Raw genomic sequence first — 19,679 nt, 5'->3', positions numbered from 1 at the left:
GCACAGCTTGGACTGCAGTATTGCACAACCATGTAATCTCTGCCTGCTGTCTGGTGACAGAATGTTAATCTGCCAGCAGTAATAAATTGGGAGCAGAAATTAGAACTTAATTTAATTTCCAGTGCAAATAGCATGGGCCAGGCTATGGCTGTGAGTGGCCATACCTAAATCCAAACCTGAAGGCTTTCCTCTGTAACCTCAAGGCCAGTAGTTCAGTGCCCTGCGTGATGATGTCACTTCCAGGTGACATCATCACAACGTGCGCAAATGGAATCCCCCACTGCAGCCAAGATAGGACTTGGCAACCCTAGTCCTGGCTCCCCACATTTATAACACAGCAAGCTAAGACAGAAATTTCAAGAACTACCTGTCAATAGGAGGAGGCAGTGTTGTACTCTCGTGTTCGCAGCTGTGCCTGAAGAATTACAAGCATCCCGCAACTGGGATTTGTGCCTAAACACATATAATATCAGGTAGCTCACCAGAATAAGAATCAGCCTCTTGTTCCTGGTTCTATAAATCTGTTCCCAGCTAGAAATCTGACTAGGTGCTGCATCCAATCACTTTCCAGATATTGGTGATATGTAGTTAATACAGCAGGGTTTCTCCAGTTACAAAAGCATGATACTGCATGCAGTAATTAAAACTCCCAATATTGTAAAACTTACATTTACTGCTATAGATTCAGTCCATCCATGCTGCAGTCAAAAGGGGAGAGAGAGAGAAGCCTAACCTAAAGAATACTAACTTAACCCCCATCACAAGCAGTCAGATAATCTGGTGTCACATATGTCAGAGTATGAGGGCATTGTTCCTATAGGAGGGAGCTGCATATGCGTCTGCCCCCCCCCCCATGAAAGGCCTTGTAAAGAAGTGGAAGAGAACAAAGGGCACAGGGTGAAAGAGCAGTCCAAGGTTTAGACAAAGACAGTCATCCCATTAAAGATATAACACTTATACACATTTGGAGCAATGTTGCATGCAGCCTCTAATGCATGCTGCTTACTCCAACAGAGCCTACAGCAGGGGTGGCCAAACAGCGGCTTGGGAGCCACATGTGGCTCTTTTACACATATTGCATGGCTCTCAAAGCACTTCTCCAAGCCAAGCCAACTGCCGGCTTGGAAAATGCATTTAAAGTTAAAGTTGCTTTCTTTCCACTTCTCCCTCCCCATTTATGTGTTCTCCTTCCTTCCAGCTCTCAAACATCTGATGTTCGTGTCTTGCGGCTCTCAAAAATCTGACATTTATTCTATGTGGCTCTTTTGTTAAGCATGTTTGGCCACCCCTGGTCTACAGTATCACGTCAGCATCCATATGCATGTTTGGATAAGTCAACACACAAAACTGAGGGACTTGCAACCCTTTTCTCTTTGTGCTGCCTTCTCCATCTTTGATCTGAGCCTGGACTGCTCAAAACTGTTTGGATTTCTGGCTCCTGTTCACATCCCTTCCTTCATTACTCCTGCTCCCCCCTCCCCATTTCAGAAATATTAAGAAACTCACTTGGATTTTTAACAATGTCATATTGTATTACATTGTGAAGTATGCTGCTGATGCATTAAGCAAAATTTGAAGCCTTCCTCCAAAGTCACATAAGTTGGAGGAAACCTCCTTAGGCTAGAGAATCTTCCTCAACATCTAAGTCTAAATGCCATTAGCATCAGAAACATGAAGTCCTATACAACCACCATTACACCAAAACACACTGAAAACATTGTTGGATGTCACGTGTATATCTGATCAGTAAACACAAATTATTCTGTTATGCAGTCAAAAGCTCCAAGGGCGAACTGTTCCATCCAAGGAACTGCTATCCCCACACAGCACATGAAATCAAAACAGCCTCTTATCCAGCAGCTGCATTAATGAAACGCATTTCCTCTTATTGTTCTCAGCTACTTTAAAGGGCAGATTTGCTTGCTGCAAGCAGAAACACAACAGAAATACAGTCCACTTTTATAGTGGTTCCTTGCTTTATTTGGAACAATGGGAAGTGGCTGAGCATCTACAGCCCAACAACTAGAAGGGAAAAAACAACAAAGCCATTTTTAGGTGCAAACAATATAGCTGCTTAAAGAGATGAGACAGGAAGGGTGGATTCATAAAATGAGAAGAGGAGCCTTGCAAATTATATCAGGCTGCATAATGAACTCATGGTGTAATTCACACCAAGCCTTGGCTCCTTCTCTTCCACCAACCTTCTCCAATAAGACTTCCCAGTAAGCCCCCTTTACATTTCTATCTCATCGAGTGGCTGTGACATACAGAAGTTCATACTGAAGCATATGTTAGTCTTTAAGGTGCCACTGAGCTTTCATTTTATTTTGTATAATCAAGTATACTTCAAGATGCTCTACTGCACAATCAAAATTATTTTCAGCCTTTTATGCAGTACCTTCCAGTCACATGAATCAGGTCTTAGATTTACATACATGGCACACACACATCACACAACCAACACGTGTTTCCTGGATGGAAGAAGTTGGGCTGATCTTTGGGCATTTGTTAGGCAGTACTTGAAACTTGGTGTAAGTGCTGTGATTAGAGTATATGACAAGGAATGAGGATTCAGGTTCAGATCGCCAGTCAGTCATGGACCTCACTGGGTGACCTTGGCCAGTTGCTCAACAACATCATGAAGATGGAATACAGAAGGGGAGCACAACATACACCATCTTGAAATCCTTGAAAAATGGGTGTAATAAAAATGTGATGAAAAGGAAGTCAGAACAAACTAATAACTTCAAGAAATGCAGCTCAGCTTTCTTTTTTCTTTTCTTTTTTTTCAATTCATTTCCCTAGGTCAAACAATCAGTTGGTAAAGGATAAAAACCTGGATAGAATGGGGTTTAAATAGGCTGAGAAACTAAGCCCCTTTTTAATTTGCTTCCTAGTTTTTGCCTGAAGCACAAACATTCCAATAACGGATTGTACTAAGCAATCCTTCAACCTACGTGGTTCAGATCAACTGATACATAGGCTCCCCTGGAGTGCAGGAACTTTGTGTGGCCTGAGTAAACAACAGAGATGGGAAGAAAGCCAGGTTCAACTAGCAGAAAACTGTTCCAGCATGGAAGAACCCACAGGACTAAGCAGCACAAATCATTCAGCACACATTGAAGTCCCAAAAAATAAATGCAAAAAGGGGAGTCAGCATATATACTACAGAATTTTGTATGAATTTCCCTTCTAGAATGCTAGTTATTCGGCTTAACCAAGAACAGCTTCCTCCAAACCAGTAGAACCATGAACTAGAACTAAGTCTTGCATTTTCAAACAATTTTTATTAGTAACATATGGCAATATATTCAATTTCTTATATCATTAATAACTATGTTTTTTTAATCCCATATATTACTTTCTACCTACCCCTCCCCCCCTTACTTGACCTCCGCCGGTGTACTAAATTCAAAACATTTTAAAAGCTACCCCTAATTAATAAAAACCAAAGTTCATATCTTCCCCCCACTTATACTTAATCATTATCAAAGATTCTCCAATGTCCTTTTATTTTCCATTCTTTTTCTACATATCTTCTGAACTTCTTCCACTCCATCTTAAATACTTCTAAATCATAGTCTCTTAAAGTTCTTGTTAACTTATCCATTTCACTCCATGTCATAACTTTAACAATCTAATCCCATTTCTCTGGTGTTTTTTCTTGCTTCCACAACTGCGCATACAATGTCCTAGCAGCTGAGAGCAAGTACCAGATTAAAGTTCTGTCTTCTTTTGGAAATTTTTCCATTTGTAATCCTAACAGAAAAGTCTCTGCAACTTCGTTAAATTCATATCCCAAAATCTTAGAAATCTCTTGCTGAATCATCTGCCAAAACATTTTAGCTCTTTCACAAGTCCACCACATATGGTAGAAAGAACCTTCATGCTTTTTACATTTCCAACATCTGTCTGGCATCTTGTTATTCATCTTTGCCAATTTTTTAGGAATTATATACCATACATCATCTTAAAACAATTTTCTTTGATATTCTGGCATGTTGAGAGTTTCATAGAGTTCTTCCACAAGTATTCCCAAGTTTCCATCTGTATTTCTTTATTTACATTAATTGCCCATTTTATCATTTGAGATTTCACTACTTCATCTTCTGTAGACAATTGTAAAAGTAATTTGTATACTTTTGAAATTAATTTCTCACTATCTCCAAGCAGAACTCTTTCCATTTCTGTTTGCTCCTTCCTTATTCCTTCGGTTTTAATATCATTCTCCACCAAACTTTTTATTTGTTGCATTTGAAACCAATCATATTTGTAACTCAGTTCTTCTGCAGTTTTCAGTTCTATTTTTCCACTTTGTATTTTTAGTAACTGGTTGTATGATAGCCGTTTTTCTTTGGCTGTTTTAGCCGTTATCTTTATCACTTCAGCTGGCACTATCCACAAAGGTCTCCTCTCATCACCATATTTCTTATACTTTATCCATACATTTAGTAGATTACTTCTTATATAATGGTGAGAGAAAAGGCCATCCATCTTCTTTTTCCCGTAATATAAGTATGCATGCCAGCCGAATATTTTTCCATGGCCTTCCAGCACTAAAAGTTTTTTATTTAACAACGTTATCCATTCTTTCATCCATACTAAACAAACTGCTTCATGATACAATTTCAAATCTGGTAACTGGAATCCACCTCTCTCTTTTGCATCTGTCAAGATTTTCATTTTAATCCTTGGTTTCTTCCCAGCCCACACAAATTCTGAAATTTTTCTTCGCCATTTATCAGATTGTTTACTATCCTTCACAACAGAAATAGTTTGAAACAAATACATTATTCTTGGTAGAATATTCATTTTGATTGCAGCTATTCTACCCAACATTGACAAATTAAGCTTCTTCCATTTTAACATGTCTTCATCCATTTTACACCATAACTTCTCATAATTATTTTTGAACAGATCAATATTCTTCATTGTTATCTCCACCCCCAGATATTTTACCTTGGAGGTGACCTCCAGCCCGTTAGTTTCTGCAATTCTTGTTGTTTATTTATCTGCATATTTTTACACAGAATTTTGGATTTTTCTCTATTAATACAAAGTCCCGCCAAACTCCCCATATTCTTGTATTTTAGCTAACAACAAAGGTGTAACTTGTATGGGGTTTTCATTTATAAACATTATATCATCAGCAAAAGCTCTGTATTTGTAAGTAAATCCTTTTATTCTTAATCCTTCTATATCTTTTTCTTCTTGTATCTGCATCAATAATATTTCAAGAGTCATTATAAACAACAATGGTGAAAGTGGACAACCTTGTCTAGTACCTTTGCTGATTTTCATATCTTCTGTAAGATCTGCATTTATATATAACTTTGCGCTTTGTTCAGAATATATTGCTTTTATCATTCTTATAAAGCTTTCTCCAAGCTCCATTTTTTCCATTACTGCAAACATAAAGTCCCAGTTTAAATTGTCAAATGCTTTCTCTGCATCTGCAAAGAATAATGCTACTTCTTTTTCTGGATGTTTTTCATAATATTCTACAATATTTACAACAGTTCTAATATTGTCTCTTATTTGCCTTTTGGGAAGAAAACCTGCTTGATCTTCCTTTATAAAATTTATCAAATGCTGTTTAAGCCGTTCTGCCAGGATTCTTGTATAAATTTTATAATCATTATTTAATAACAAAATTGGTCTATAATTTTTTACATTCGTGACATACCTATCTTCCTTAGGTATCAACGAAATAACAGCTTCCTTCCATGTGTTTGGTATTTTCCCTTTCATTCTTATTGTATTCATCAACTTCTGCAACTTTGGTATTAATTCCTCTTTGAAGAGTTTAAAAAATTTAGTTGTATATCCATCTGGCCCAGGTGCTTTTCCATTTTTCATTGCGTTGATTGCTGCTTCAATTTCTATTTTTTCAATTGGATCATTCAAAACTTTTCGCATATTTTCAGTTAAGGGCTCTATTTTTACCTTTTGTAAATATTTATCTATCTTCTCCTTCTTTATTTTAACACCTTTAAATAATTTGGCATAATACTTAAAAAATTATCTTTTTATTCCCTCTTGGGTAACCACTTCTCTTCCATCTACCACAATTTTATTAATGATTTTACTTTCCCTCTTTTTTTTCAATTGCCAAGCCAAATACTTTTCTGGTTTATTTGCTCCCTCAAAGGTTTTCTGCTGCAATCTTTTCAAACTCCATTTCACTTCTTTATTTAACAAATGTCTCATTTGAGTTTGTAATATTGTAATTTCCCTTATAATGTTCTTTTTCCCTGGCCTTTTTCTCAACTCCCCTTCTTTTTTCTTTATCTCATTTTGAATGTCCAACATCTGTTTCTCTTTTACCCTTTTGTCCTTATTATTCAAAGCAATCAACATTCCTCCCATTACTGCTTTATAAGCATCCCAGACCGTCTGGAAATTTATGTCCTCTTTGTCATTCATTTGGAAAAAGGCTTTAGTTTCGTTTTCTAGGTATGTCACTGTTTCTTTATTCTGTAGCAAATCTTCATTCAATCTCCATCTTCTCAACTTCTTGGACAATTTTGTAATCCACATTATTGGGTTATGGTCAGCCCCAATTTTAGGTAAAATCTCTATTTTCCTTGTTATAAGACCTAAATCTTTAGTTCCCCACAACATGTCAATTCTAAAAAAAGTTTTATGTCTAGCCCTTGTACGGGGTTGCTTGTGTTCTGACATTTAAAAAACAGCAAAAATTTAGACCTCACCAAATTCAAATTCAACTATCAGATTCAAAAGAATAGGACTTGCCTTTTATAATAAGCCTAATTTCGCCATCCTCCAAGCTCCCAAAATCAAGATATTTATTTTTAAAGTCTTTAAATGTTTCAAAATGTCGGTCGTGACTTTTTGCTGCTCCTTACAATTTTTCCCCCTTTTAAAAACTTCTAAAGTCAACACACATAATATGTCCAATAATACTTATCTTCTTGTCCTCTTCTGAGTTAATTCCAACAATTTTTAATGTCCTGAACACTTTAAAAACCTTATTTTAATTTTGACCTCCAAGCAATGGCCGCCGCTATTTCTCAATGGTGTTATATTCCTAGGGTAGGTTTTCCATCCGCTACTTCCTGGTTTACTTGCCATGAAGTCTCATTCACACTAGTAAGGAGATCTCACAATACTTGACGTACTTCCTGTTTTGCTTGAATATGCTGCAGGTCTGTGACGATGGTGCTCTTTTTTCAGAACCGCAAGTAGACCAAACAATAAATTCCTTTCCACTTTTTAGCACTGTCCTTTATATTTACAAAGTCCAAATTTCATCTCTTTTTCCCTTCTTCTTCCAAGCTTTCTAGATTTTCATTTCCCACCTTTTAAATTTACTCCATTAAATTGTAAATAGTCCCGGAGTGAAAGATAGTAATCTGTACCTTCTCTTCCAATTATCCAAATTCCCACCGGGTCTTGCGTAGCTTTAGATGTTTAGCAATGTCCAAGAAGGTTAGGATTCTGTCGAGCTTATGTCAAATAAATGACTCTGAAAACTTCTGCAGATGATGAAAATGCAACTCTTCCCGGAGACCCCTCAAAGCCTCAAAGGAGCACCCCCCCCCCCCGGGACTCCCTTTTAGCCAAGGTAAATCTCCTCAAAGTTTCCTGTGCATGTCTTGGACTAATCTCTGACTGAGAAAAGTAGGCAGTAGGCATTAATTTGCCTTCCACTACCCCGAACATAAGTTCCAGCCTGCTCCCGTTATGAGAAGCAGCTCAGCTCGACATTTTCCTCCCCCGGAAGTCCTCCAAACTAGAACTAAGTCTTGATGGCTCGTCGATGTGCAAGTTACCTTATGACCTTCAAATCCCGGTTAAATAAATAAGGATGTCACTTTGATGAAAGCATGCTGCCATTTTTAAAAATATACACATCTGTCATGATCCTAGACCTAGTGAGACCTACAGGCCCCAGAGAAGCCTGTGTAGAAGTGGCTAATGGGACTACATCTCCCAAGATCCCTGCTGTCCCTCTGATTGGATGAAGGAGTTTGGAGGGAAAATTGGCCTACGGGGGTGGGGTGGGACCTGGGAGGAAAGCATAAAAGGTCAAGCCACAGTCAGGTTGTGTTCTCTCTGGAAAAGGCTGCAGGAGAGAAGGCAGCAGGAGAGATCCTTCATCCAAAGTAGGTGGTGAGTCTTTGGAGCTATAGCAACAGAAAGCCTAGTCAGACGTGTCAGGGCTTTTATTTACTGTTTTCTATATTCACTGTGCACAAAATGATTTTACTACACACTTGTTCTAGAGCACTTACAATAAATTTCTTGTTGTTAACTCCTGGGTCCTCATGCCTCTTTGGTCACGGTTAAAAGGTACTTGCTAATGTCAAGAGTCTACCCCCACACTGTATCCTCTTGCCATAAAGAACCCACACAATGTATATCAGCAACCCTGAACACCGTAATAACTGATGAGTGAAACTGTCTGCATTCCAATCTGAAATATATAATTGCTGCTTCGCTTTACTTTCACTTTTGGCTAATAGACGCATCCCCAAACAGTTATCTTAGAGGCTTGTTAACATGGCAACCAAGGTCACGCTGGGGGAGACGGAAAAGCTAATACATACAGCATCTGGACTGAGGGGGGAGGAAGAGGGGAGTAGAAAGCCGGACAAATGTACCTGCTAGTATTTGCCACGCTTTGCTTGAATTGGTAACGGCTCACCGGGAGTATATAGGTGGTGCCTTCAGACTGGAACCCCAGTTTCAGCAACTTCTTGTATTGCCTTAAATGCTTACCCCCTCCCACTCATAAGAGACTTGCTAAGCGAAGTATCCCAAGGGCAGATTTTCACCAAGTTGGACCTCCGAGACGCTTATTTTCGCATCCAGATAAGGGAGGGGGATGAGTGGAAGACGGCTGTCAACACACCCTTAGGACAGTATGAGTATCTAGTGATGCTCTTCGGGCTAAAAGGGGCGCCCGGAGTGTTTATGAATTTAATCAAAGAAATTTTGCAATGCTTCTTGTACAAGGGGGTGGTCTGTTACCTGGATGATGTGTTAATATACTCACAAGACCTCCCCTCACATGTCAGGCTGGTGCAGCAGGTGCTGCAGACCTTATATGAGCAAAAACTGTTCGCTAAGCTGTCGAAGTGCGAGTTCCACCAAACGGAGCTCAACTTCCTGGGATATAGAATCTCAGCAGAAGGACAGGGGATGGATCGTACCAAAATAAAAGCTGTGGTAGATTGGGAGGCTCCCCGAACCCGGAAACAACTCCAGAGCTTCGGCAGGTTTGCGAATTTTTACAGAGGGTTCATAAATAACTTTGTTGAGGTGACCCTTCCCCTCACAGACTTGTTAAAAACCAAAGAGAAGGGGCTGCAAACAGTGAAGGGCAACGCCAGTCTAAACTGGACGCCCCAGTGTCAGGCAGTCTTTGAGAAGTGAAGGCTAAATTTGTATCCGAGCCATGCCTGATCACCCTGATGAAAATAAAGAGATTTGTGGTTCAATGTGACGCCAGTGATGTGGCCCCACCGCAGTGTTGCTCCAAGAGGGGGAGGATGTGAAGTTGCACCTCTGCGCCTACCTGTTCCAAAAATTCACGCCCACAGAACGGAATTGGTCTGTGTGGGACAAGGAAGCCTCTGCTATTAAATTGGCACTGGAAAAATGGAGGTACTATCTTGATGGGGTGCGGGAACCATTCGAGCTGTGGACCGACCACACAAACCTGGCAGCCCTGATTGCTACCCGTAAACTCAACAACAAGCAGATCAGGTGGACGGGGTTTTTTCACCGGTTCAAATTCACGTTGGGGCACTTCCCAGGAGGCTGAACTTTCTAGCCGACACACTCTCCCGCTTCCCACAGCACGACAGCAAAAGGGAGGAAGTGGTGGACTCCCTCTTCACCCCCGCCCAACTGAGCACACTAGTCACTACTCACTCACAAACATGAAAAGAGGTGAGGCCACCCGAAACTTTGAGACAATGAAAGAATCCCTGGAGCACAAGCCGCCAGATGACGGATTACAATTGCAACGCACAGAGGAGGGCTTACGGAAAAAAGGGGACAAGATATTCATGTCCAAGGAGTTATGAGATGAAGTAATCCGCTAGGAACATGACAAAACTGGGGGGCCACTTTGGCTTCGTAAAGATGGTCCACCTAGTACACAGACAGTTCTGGTGGCCAGGCTTACGGAAGGACATAGGCTCAATACGTTGGCGGCTGCCCCATTTGTGTTATGGCCAAGAAGCGGGGTGGCCCCCCTCCCGGGAAGCTGCAACCTCTCCCCCCACATAGAGGCTGTGGGAATGTATTTCCATGGACTTCATTACAGACTTTCCCCCCTCACAGGGGAAGACGGTGATGTGGGTGGTGGTAGACACCTTTTCCAAACAAGCTCACTTCATCCTGTGTAAGCAGTTGCCCACGGCCAAAAAGCTGGCCAAGTTGTTTATACAGCACATCTTCCGTCTCCACGCTTTTCCAAATAAGGTCATTTATTTTTTTCAGTTTTTAGCCTGCCCTTCCCATAGGACAGGCTCAGGGTGGGTTACATCATCAAAACAATCAACAATAAAAACAATAAAAGACCAATTTAAAATATATAAAATCTAAAACTACAGAGTGACAACAGAGACTAAAATGGCAGGTTCTGCCTCAGACATGGTCTATGGTCCAGGTCCAGCAGATCTTATAGCACTGGGATGGAATGAAGGGGAGAGGTGACATCCACTGCCCCAGCTGAAAGCCTGGTGAAAGAGCTCTGTTTTACAGGCCCTGCAGAATTGGAGCAGATCTCACAGGGCCTGGATCTCCAGGGGGAGCTCATTCTACCAGGCAGGGGCCAGGGCTGAAAAGAGTGGGGACGAGGAAAGCATAGGCCTGGTACTACCTTATTAACTATCAACCAAGCCTGTAGCTTTTTTGCTTTTTTTAACCACCGTGGACCCCAAAGATTATGATACAGCTTGACAAATCCCTGGTGCCAGGCTATGTGGCACCCCAAGGATTATGATACAGCTTGACAAATCCCTGGTGCCCTGGTGCCTATGCATTGATTCAGCCATCAACCTTAGTGATGTCACAGGTTTATTCACATGTCACAGTGAATACATGTATACTCTGCATGTGTGTGTATACATTTGCTTGTAACAAGCATTCACTTTACAAATGAAACCAGAGATAAATATGGGGTTTAAAGCACACATATATGTATTGAATTTAACATTAGAATTATTCAGTGCATGCATAAAGAAATATACACTGAACACTGATTGTATGTGTGTTCATTAACTTGTGAACAGGGCTACTGCCACCAATCTTTCCATCTCCAAATTTGACAAAAAACAAATGAGTAGACAGATGCAAGGCTTTTTTTGTAGCAGGAACTCCTTTGCATATTAGGCCATACCCCCCCCCCCGATGTAGCCAATCCTCCAAGAGTTTACAAGGCTCTTAGTATAGGGCCTACTGTAAGCTCCGGGAGGATTGGCTACATCAGGGGTGTGTGGCCTAATGTGCAAAGGAGTTCCAGATATTAAAAAAGCCCTGGATAGATGTATGTTATGGCAGCAAGGCTGCATCAACAGCTAGCATTACAGAACTTACTGACATGGCCAACCATGGAAAGGAAGCAAAACTCCCATTGAATCTGAGCCAGGAGCTCCACAAAGAGTGCCAGTACCTTGCCAGTCTTGCCTGACCAGGCTCCTGACACATAGAAGACAACATAAAGCAAAGTCAGAGGATACAAAAGAAAAAGACAGTGAGAAGCCCTCAAGAGCAGGTCTTCTAGCTGAGGGATTCTGAAGGAAGTTTTGAAAGCAAAGTAGACTGGGGTAACAACCAAGAGGTGCAGGTCTATGGATATCAGGAAGGTTTTATTGGCTAGTACTGCTCATTCCCATATGATGTACTGGTTAAGAGGAGTGGACTCTAATCTGGAGAACTGGGTTTGAGTCCCCACTCCTCCACATGAAGCCAGTTGGGTGACCTTGAGTCAAGTCACAGTTCTTTCAGAGCTCTCTCAGCCCCACCTACGTCACAAGGTGCCTCTTGTGGGGAGAGGAAGGAAAGATTATTGTAAGCCACTCTGAGACTCTTTTACGTAGTGAAAAGCGGGGTATAAAAACCAACTCTTCTTGTAGGTCTCCCTTGGCCTGGTGCTGGACACTGGCAATGAGCGCACACCCTTGAAACCATCATTATGAGGCTTCTTAAGGTTCATATCATGACACCTCTTCAAACAGGAGACATGCCAACACTTCTGAATCCCTTCAAGTAGCCATGTTTGATCACCCACTGGTTCCACTCATGTTCTGTTTGCAGGTCACAAGTAGGAAGCTAACTGTTCAGCAAGTTGTTCAGATGCCTCTAATTAGCTGGATGACAGCATTCTTTCATTAGATTGCATTGCTTTCTTACAGCAGCTACCACTCCTGCCACCTGTCTGCTGTTGCCTCCAATTTTTAAAAGATGACAATAAAAAGGGAAAAAAGAAGTCCTGTTTGAATTGAGAGGTATGACTTAAGTGTCTAAGTTCCTTTGGATGTCTGCCCATGAATTCAGCTAATCTTGCCATCTGTTTTTGCATTGCTTCTCAAAAAGATACAAACTGTACTGGCAGCAAAAGCAGATAACACAATCAAGCTGTTATTGTTCATTTCAAGAACATATCTGATGGTTCAGGTATAAAAAATGGGTAAATGTCAAGCGATTATGTGCTTTACGTAAGTCAGTCAACTTAATAACTCAACAACCACACACTAGGGATACGTATTTTGCTACAACCCTTACAGGAACTCTATAAAAATTAGCCTGCATTATAACCATCATGATATTGTAGTGTGGGGAGGTTATGTTAGAGAATGAGTGGCAGACAGAGTTCCTAAAGCCATATAAAAAATTCCTTGAATCCCAAAATCCCTAAATTTAAGAACAATATTTGCATGCCATCTTGTGGCATTCCTGGGGCATTCTCCTTAAAACGCATTAAAAATAAATCAACTTTGATCCAGTTCAAAGGGGATTCTTGTACTGGCTGTGGAACATCATCAGTGTAGACATGCCCTCTCTGCAAGGAGGGAACAGTCTTAAGCTATGCTCTCAAAATGACACAGGAAGCCCAATGACATGTCCTACTCCCCCACCACCTTTTTTAGCAATTTTAAAGGGCTTTTCCCTTCTGTGCCAAACTGTACGGAACAGCTCATCTATAAAACAAAGGGGAGAGAAGAGGGGCTGGCATGACTGCCATCACACCTGCCCTTTTGCACAGGAACAATACAGGGAGGGAAAGAGGGACGAGCAGGGGTTAGGGTGATGGCGGAAGCAGTGAATGGGGAAGAGACATATGGACCCTGTGCCAGCCCTGCTTCCTGCCACCGCCATCATGGTGGTAGGGTTTACAGGGCTCCTATTATGGCAGTAGACCCCCTTGCTGGCAATCCTCTCTTCTCTCTGCCACTTCAAGTGGCAGTGGGAGAAAAATAAACCAAAAGATCACCTGTCAGGTTGACATCTGACCTCTCTAGGAATTGCTGAAAACCTCTATGGTTTTACCAGAAAATTTCTGGCAATCCCTAGTATAGATGCATAATGTCACTTCCAAGTTTTCCCCAGAAGTGATCTGTGTCCCCAATGTCCCCCATGGCCCCTACCCCTCTTGACTCCCATCCATAGGGTTGGCAATCCCTAGGGGGGGTAGAGGATCCCCTGGTTTGGAGGCCCTCCCCCGGCTTCAGGGTCATCAGAAAGCAAGGGGGGCAGGAATGTCTTCTGGGTACACCGTTATTCCCTATGGAGACCAATTCCTAGAGTATAATGGGAACTGATATGTGGGTACCTGGGGCACTGGAGAGGCTGTTTTTTGAGACAGAGGCACCACATCATCCAATGCCTCTCCTCAAAATACCTTCCAAATTTCCAAAGGATTGGACCAGGTGTCCCTAACCTTCATTATTTCCAGTGGAGGGAAGGCATTTAAAAGGCATACGGTCCCTTTTAATGTGATTGCCAGAACTGCATTCTGAGTTCAGTCGTGCTTTTCACACCCTTGCTCCCAGTTCCACCCCCAATGTCCCCTGGCTCCACCTCCAAAGTCCCCAGATATTTCTTGAGTCGGACCTGGCAACTCTATCCATCGATTACCAGGTCATGACTGGCAACCTTAAGCAGGGTGGATTTGTCTGGGTGCAAAGATGAGATTTGAACCAAGGACTGCCTGGATCTCCATTCATTCACTGCAGCTGCTCCCAGTACACAACTTTACATGCCCACAAAAGCCTTCCAACTTGTTCTTATTTGATGCTGTTTGTTTAGCCAGGCAACCCCAACAGGTTAAATTATTTCCTAGATCCAAATCTTGGGAGAAAGAGACATACCAAAAAAGGGCTTGGAGGTGTTCCAGTAATGCCAATTCAGTTTTAACACGCATGGAAATAACATAAAGATACTTATTAATTAGGAAACAAATTAGGAGATGGAGTAATCATGCCACAGGGCAGTTCTCACCACTCCTAGCTGCTTCTTCCTTTCATGCATAAGGATAGTAGCTGCCTCCACAAGCACAAGAGGCAGTTTCTCAACATCAGTAGTACACCTACTTAGCAAATTCATGGACCAAGCCAGAGATAAAGGAGAACCGAGACAGGATTACGTGCACTTCTCCATGCTGCTAGCCTATGCTGTATGAGGCACATATCCCCCTGACAGGTTAATATTAGCCCATATATTTTGTGACGGCCTTCTCAGACCACATCCACATTTTCCTGACTGGTGATCCAAGAGGTGAATGATTACAATGCCATAATACAAAACAACTATGTGAATCCTTTCAGAGTTAAGATTACGGCAGACGAGGCATTTGGTAACTGCTCTAAGAGGTCACTCCTGGCATTTTAAAGGTCCTCCTAATACAATCAGGAACTGGAAACATGTGAGCTGTGGCCTCCGTTTCCTGCTACATTAATTGACTGGTATTACTGCTAATAACCGAAACCACTTAATATTTATTTAGGACATTTCTAGCCTGCCTGGCTCCAATTAAGGACCAAGGCAATTAACATTTATGACTAAAAACAAGAACCACAGTACCAAACAAATGCTAAGGGTCTTGATCTTTAATTTTAAAATATTCATCAGTCAATAACTAAACCATATATAATTACTGGACACAAACTCTTATAAACAGTTCTGCGTTGCATAATCTTAAATTGAAAAGAACAAGTGCCACCCTGAAAAATTCAGAGGCCATTCTTGGGGGGGGGGGGGTTACTACCTAAAAAGCTCCAGCCCCCACAGTGATTATTTTGCTACCCAGCCTGCAGAAGAGATGGTCAGAAAAGACTGATCCAGAAGATTTTCTATAGCTATAGCTATTTATGTTCTAGGACATGGAAAGCTTTTACTAGGTATACTACTTTCTACTTCTCTGCATAGGATATTTCAGTGCTTGTGCAGTGTTGTTCCCCTGCATTTTGCTCTGGATCAGTCTTTTCCTAAGTGACAGCATAGCTTTCTTGGTTCAACTGTCAAGCTTTGGAAGGGTTCAAAGGTTTCTCTCAGTTTCAGTTTAGGAAGCTGCATCAGGAGAGTCTCTGAATTTTGTCTGAAGGTCAAGGATGAATACTTCAAAACTTGTTTCGAATCATGCAGCTCTATGCAGTGGATGAGGAAAAGTAGAATTAGAACTGGAAGCTGAGGCTTGGATCCAAACTCCCTTTCTGCTCAACATAGGCACCTCCCCTTGTGAAGTAGCAGTAGTAGTGTTAGCTTTTATATTCTCTACCTGAAGGAATCTTATAACAGCCTACAGTCTCCTTCCCTTCCTCTCCTCACAACAGGCACCTGTGAGGTAAGGTGGGGCTGAGAGATTTCTGAGACAACTGTGACTGGCCCAAGGTCTCCCACTAGGCTTCATGTGGAGCAATGGGGAATCAAACTTGGTTCTCCAGATTAGAGTCCACTACTCTTAAACACTATACCCTGTTGGCACTTGTGAAGGAGAATTCAAGAACCATATTTGCCAATTCTCCGCTCCATTGCTGCCCCCCATATCAAACTCCATGATGTTCCTGGGGGTTCACTGACACACTGGGGTACAATGGGAGGTATGGAAGTTTGCAAGAAGAGAAAAGAGTTGCCTTTATGTTGTGCAGCTCCGCTTACATTCCATAGGACCCAAGAGCCTATGGGACCACACTCCAACTTAGACTACCTGAATGACAAGCCACTGTATCTAAGCCATCATCACCCTGTGCCCTCCACATCTGAAAGAAATAAAGGGAACATTGAATAGAGTTTCATTTGGTAATTGGGAATGCCATTTCAGCAATTCCAACACTCACTGTCTAGCCTCATGGAGTCATCACATTCAGAGCAATTTGTGTGACAACACTTCCCCAGGGCTTCCAGTTGATTTGGAAGGGGCAGAAAGAGAAAGGATAGGAGGAGGGCCTGACTGAGTACTGATTTGCCAAGTTCTTGACTGAGTACAACAGTACGAAACCAGTAGCACAAGGAGCCAAAACATAAAATGCTTTTAAAAACAGAAATGTTCAGGACACCCCCCCCCCCCCGTTTCAAATGTGTTTATGAATTTGTTTCCACAGGGAAGCCTACCTTATCAACCTATACACTTTCAGAAGGACAAATATCTTTCTCAACTGTGTTTCAGGTAGCACATATTGATGTTTTTAGCAACACTCCAGTTTTTGAAGGTGGCTATATTTTGGTTATGTATTTTATGACTGAACCCTTCTAAAGAAACTAGGAGCAGGAAGATGTACAAAATACTGTTCTTTACTAGGTAGGCCGATGGCTCTCTCAGACACTATAGCACTTAACTATCATAGAAACTATATGGGATCAAATCAGCTCTTGAGATGCCACCATCCTTAAGACGTGACCAGCTTCCTGTCATGTGATAATGAACCCTCAAAATCTGTACTCAGTGAGAAATTAGCAAGTGGTGATCTGAACAGCATTGGAATAAACTGTTTTCAACCCCACTTGAAAAGGGCCCAAGAAAGAGGCACTCCAGCTGCATACTTAAGAGATTTAGGGACAGTGGAAATAAAAAGCATAGATAAATAAGCCCCTTACAGTTTCCCCTTTCCCCCAGCTCCCAGATGTAGACAGTCTGACTTTGTATGCCTAAAAACAATGCATACTTCCATGTTATCACCCGTCATTAAGAGCCTTTCTTGAAACACAATGTACCAATGGTGCTCAGTTCAGGGTTACAGAGAGAGAGAGAGATAAAGACTTAAATCACCTATCGTAAATGTGATCTTGAAACAAAAACCTGCGAGGGACAGGTTCACCTTAGCAATTGTTCACTATGCACAAATAGTTCCTGCATGCTGCTTGGTCATCTTGTGGAATGTCACCAAGTCAGTTTCAGAGCTTAGAGAAAATGTAGAACAGCTGGCACCCAGCCTACAGAATGGGGAACTTGTGGATACTAGAAATACCAGAACTGAACAAGTAAGGACTGAGGATGAGGGGAGAATGCAGAGTCTGGATCTTTCTCTGCCAGTTAAGAATTCTTGGAAAGCACAGCAAAATGTGTTTTAAGAGCTTAGGCATCTTAATGGCAGCCCTAATACACTTTTTGTGTTGTACCAATGTCACTAAACAATGTTAATTAAAAGGTAATTTTAAAAATACTATTGGGATTTTCTATGTATCATTTCATAAGTATCAGAGTCACAGGAACAATCAATCATGGCTACAAATATAAAACACAGGAGTCATTATGCAAACGCTAAGTGACTTAACCTGCTGGTTAGAACTGGATGCACACTTAAAGCTAAGTGGTATATTCTAATACCAGTTACCAGGCATTTGTGGGGGGGGGGGGGGGGGCGGTGCTAAAGCAAGATGTACTACTCAACAAATTCAGTATGCATGCCATAAAGACAACAAGAGGTCCCAGGCATTTTAAAAGAAAAGACATCAACATAGGGCAGATTATGTAAAATCTTCTACCAATATCATTTTGAAAAAATAATTCAGATGCAGCAATGCTTTTAGTCCAAATTGAGATTTTCTTGTAAAAATAGCTTTCTTTACTGTTGCACTGTCAGAAACCCCCATACACCAAGAAAAAATGGCAAAAAAAAAATCCTATCTATTTGAATGAGCAATCATTCAGCATGCAACAGTTAAATAAGAAAGTTTGACAAATTGACTTCCTGAAAATAATAGCCTTCAAAACAAAGAAACTGACATGTGCTAGTCTGAAAATTCCACTGGCCTTCATAAAATTACAAATGAACATCAGAACTATGCTAGTTTACAGAATATTGATACGACTGCACAAGAACAATCCTTTAATTTGGCGATCCAAAATACAAGGACTGGGAAGTCCCTCCCCACCATTAATATTGCTAGAATTTGTTTGTATCAGTCAGCATGTCTAATGCTGTATTTTAAATCTACAGAAAAGTTCTAAACCCCTGCCTTTTATTCTAGTTACATGAAGCCCTTTAAGGGAAAAAAAAACACCTGCCTTTCCAAATTTTGGATGAGACAGATTTTACAACCCACTACTATTTGTTTCCTTTTACTTCCACCATAGGCACCACAGATTGTTAGAAAGGTTATAATTTAATTTACTTATTCATTTAACAGGCAAGCAGCTTTGATCGTCAAAACATTTTAAGCTTCCTGAAACTATCAGCCTATTACAATGCTCTTTGCAAAGTTACCAAAAGACCCCCATCAACGTCAGACTAATATTCTAGCAGTTTACAAAATTATTAACTTCAGAACCTACGATGAACTACATTTTTGCCCCTTTTGTTCTAGCAAGCCTTTAGTCTGACACTTCTTTTCTAACATGCCCCAATGCCTGCATGTTGGCAGGATTTACAAGTCCCTGCCACTGGCCGTAACAGATTTTCTCAAAAGAGACATCCCAAACAAATCAATACCTGCAAACACCTGCATAGTCCGGTGACTGGATCGGCTGCAATACGACCTGGGGTCTAGGAATCCGAGTCCTGACAAATCCAGACTTGCCGTGCTTCCCAAACCGATCCATTCTCTTAACCAGGGAAACAAAAACCTAGAAGTTTTTCTCCAGATAGTGTAGTTGCCACCAGTCCATCAGTGCCCTCTTTGGAAGAGTCTTGAGACATGGGAAGCCACTGGTGCACCTAGGATTGTTCTGCAGGTGAGTGCACCAAGCACAAGGCTGCAGCACCACCCACTCATGTCACAGGAATGCTACTAATTGGACAGCAAATCTTCCTCTCTTTTTTTTTTCTCTTCTCACACACCCAGTGAGAATAGAGAGATAAAAATCTAGTCAGCATACCCATGACTTCAAACACGCAGCCAACCTCTCATTCCAATAACTGTGATCAACTGTCTTGTGCTTAGAACGTAAAGAATAACCCAGATTTCATTGTCTGAGGCTCAAAGAGCTACCTCATTGTGAGGTGAAGCTTCGATATGAAGTTTCTCTCTGGCTGTTTGTTTTTGTGGAGAATGCCTGCCAAAAACAAGGCTAATCTGTATCCAACCTTTTGCTCAAAGCCAACTGGGGTTAGAGTCTTGTTTTTTTGTGTTTTTCTGCAACCATAAAAGGAGGGGGGGGATACTTCTCTAGTTTTTTAAAAAAGAAGTTCTGATATACCTCCAGTAACACTAATGAACAGTAGATTCAGAAACATGTTGAAAACAAATCTGTGATCACTCATGCA

The 19,679-nt window shown here is 41.3% G+C and overlaps 1 protein-coding gene across 1 annotated transcript in view; it reads right to left on the bottom strand.

Annotated features, from left to right (window-relative positions):
* ARHGAP40 (Rho GTPase activating protein 40) overlaps positions 1-19,032 on the bottom strand; it is a 53,302-nt gene extending 34,270 nt beyond the window's left edge. Inside the window, 1 exon segment of the mRNA XM_060230932.1 lies at positions 18,906-19,032. Coding sequence (XP_060086915.1) covers positions 18,906-19,015 — 110 coding nt within the window. The 5' untranslated portion in view covers positions 19,016-19,032.
* Between the last annotated feature and the right edge of the window lie 647 nt (positions 19,033-19,679).

The sequence above is a fragment of the Heteronotia binoei genome, chromosome 2 (genome assembly GCF_032191835.1).
Source record: "Heteronotia binoei isolate CCM8104 ecotype False Entrance Well chromosome 2, APGP_CSIRO_Hbin_v1, whole genome shotgun sequence".
NCBI lineage: Eukaryota > Metazoa > Chordata > Lepidosauria > Squamata > Gekkonidae > Heteronotia > Heteronotia binoei.
This window is presented reverse-complemented; position numbering and strand designations above follow the sequence as displayed.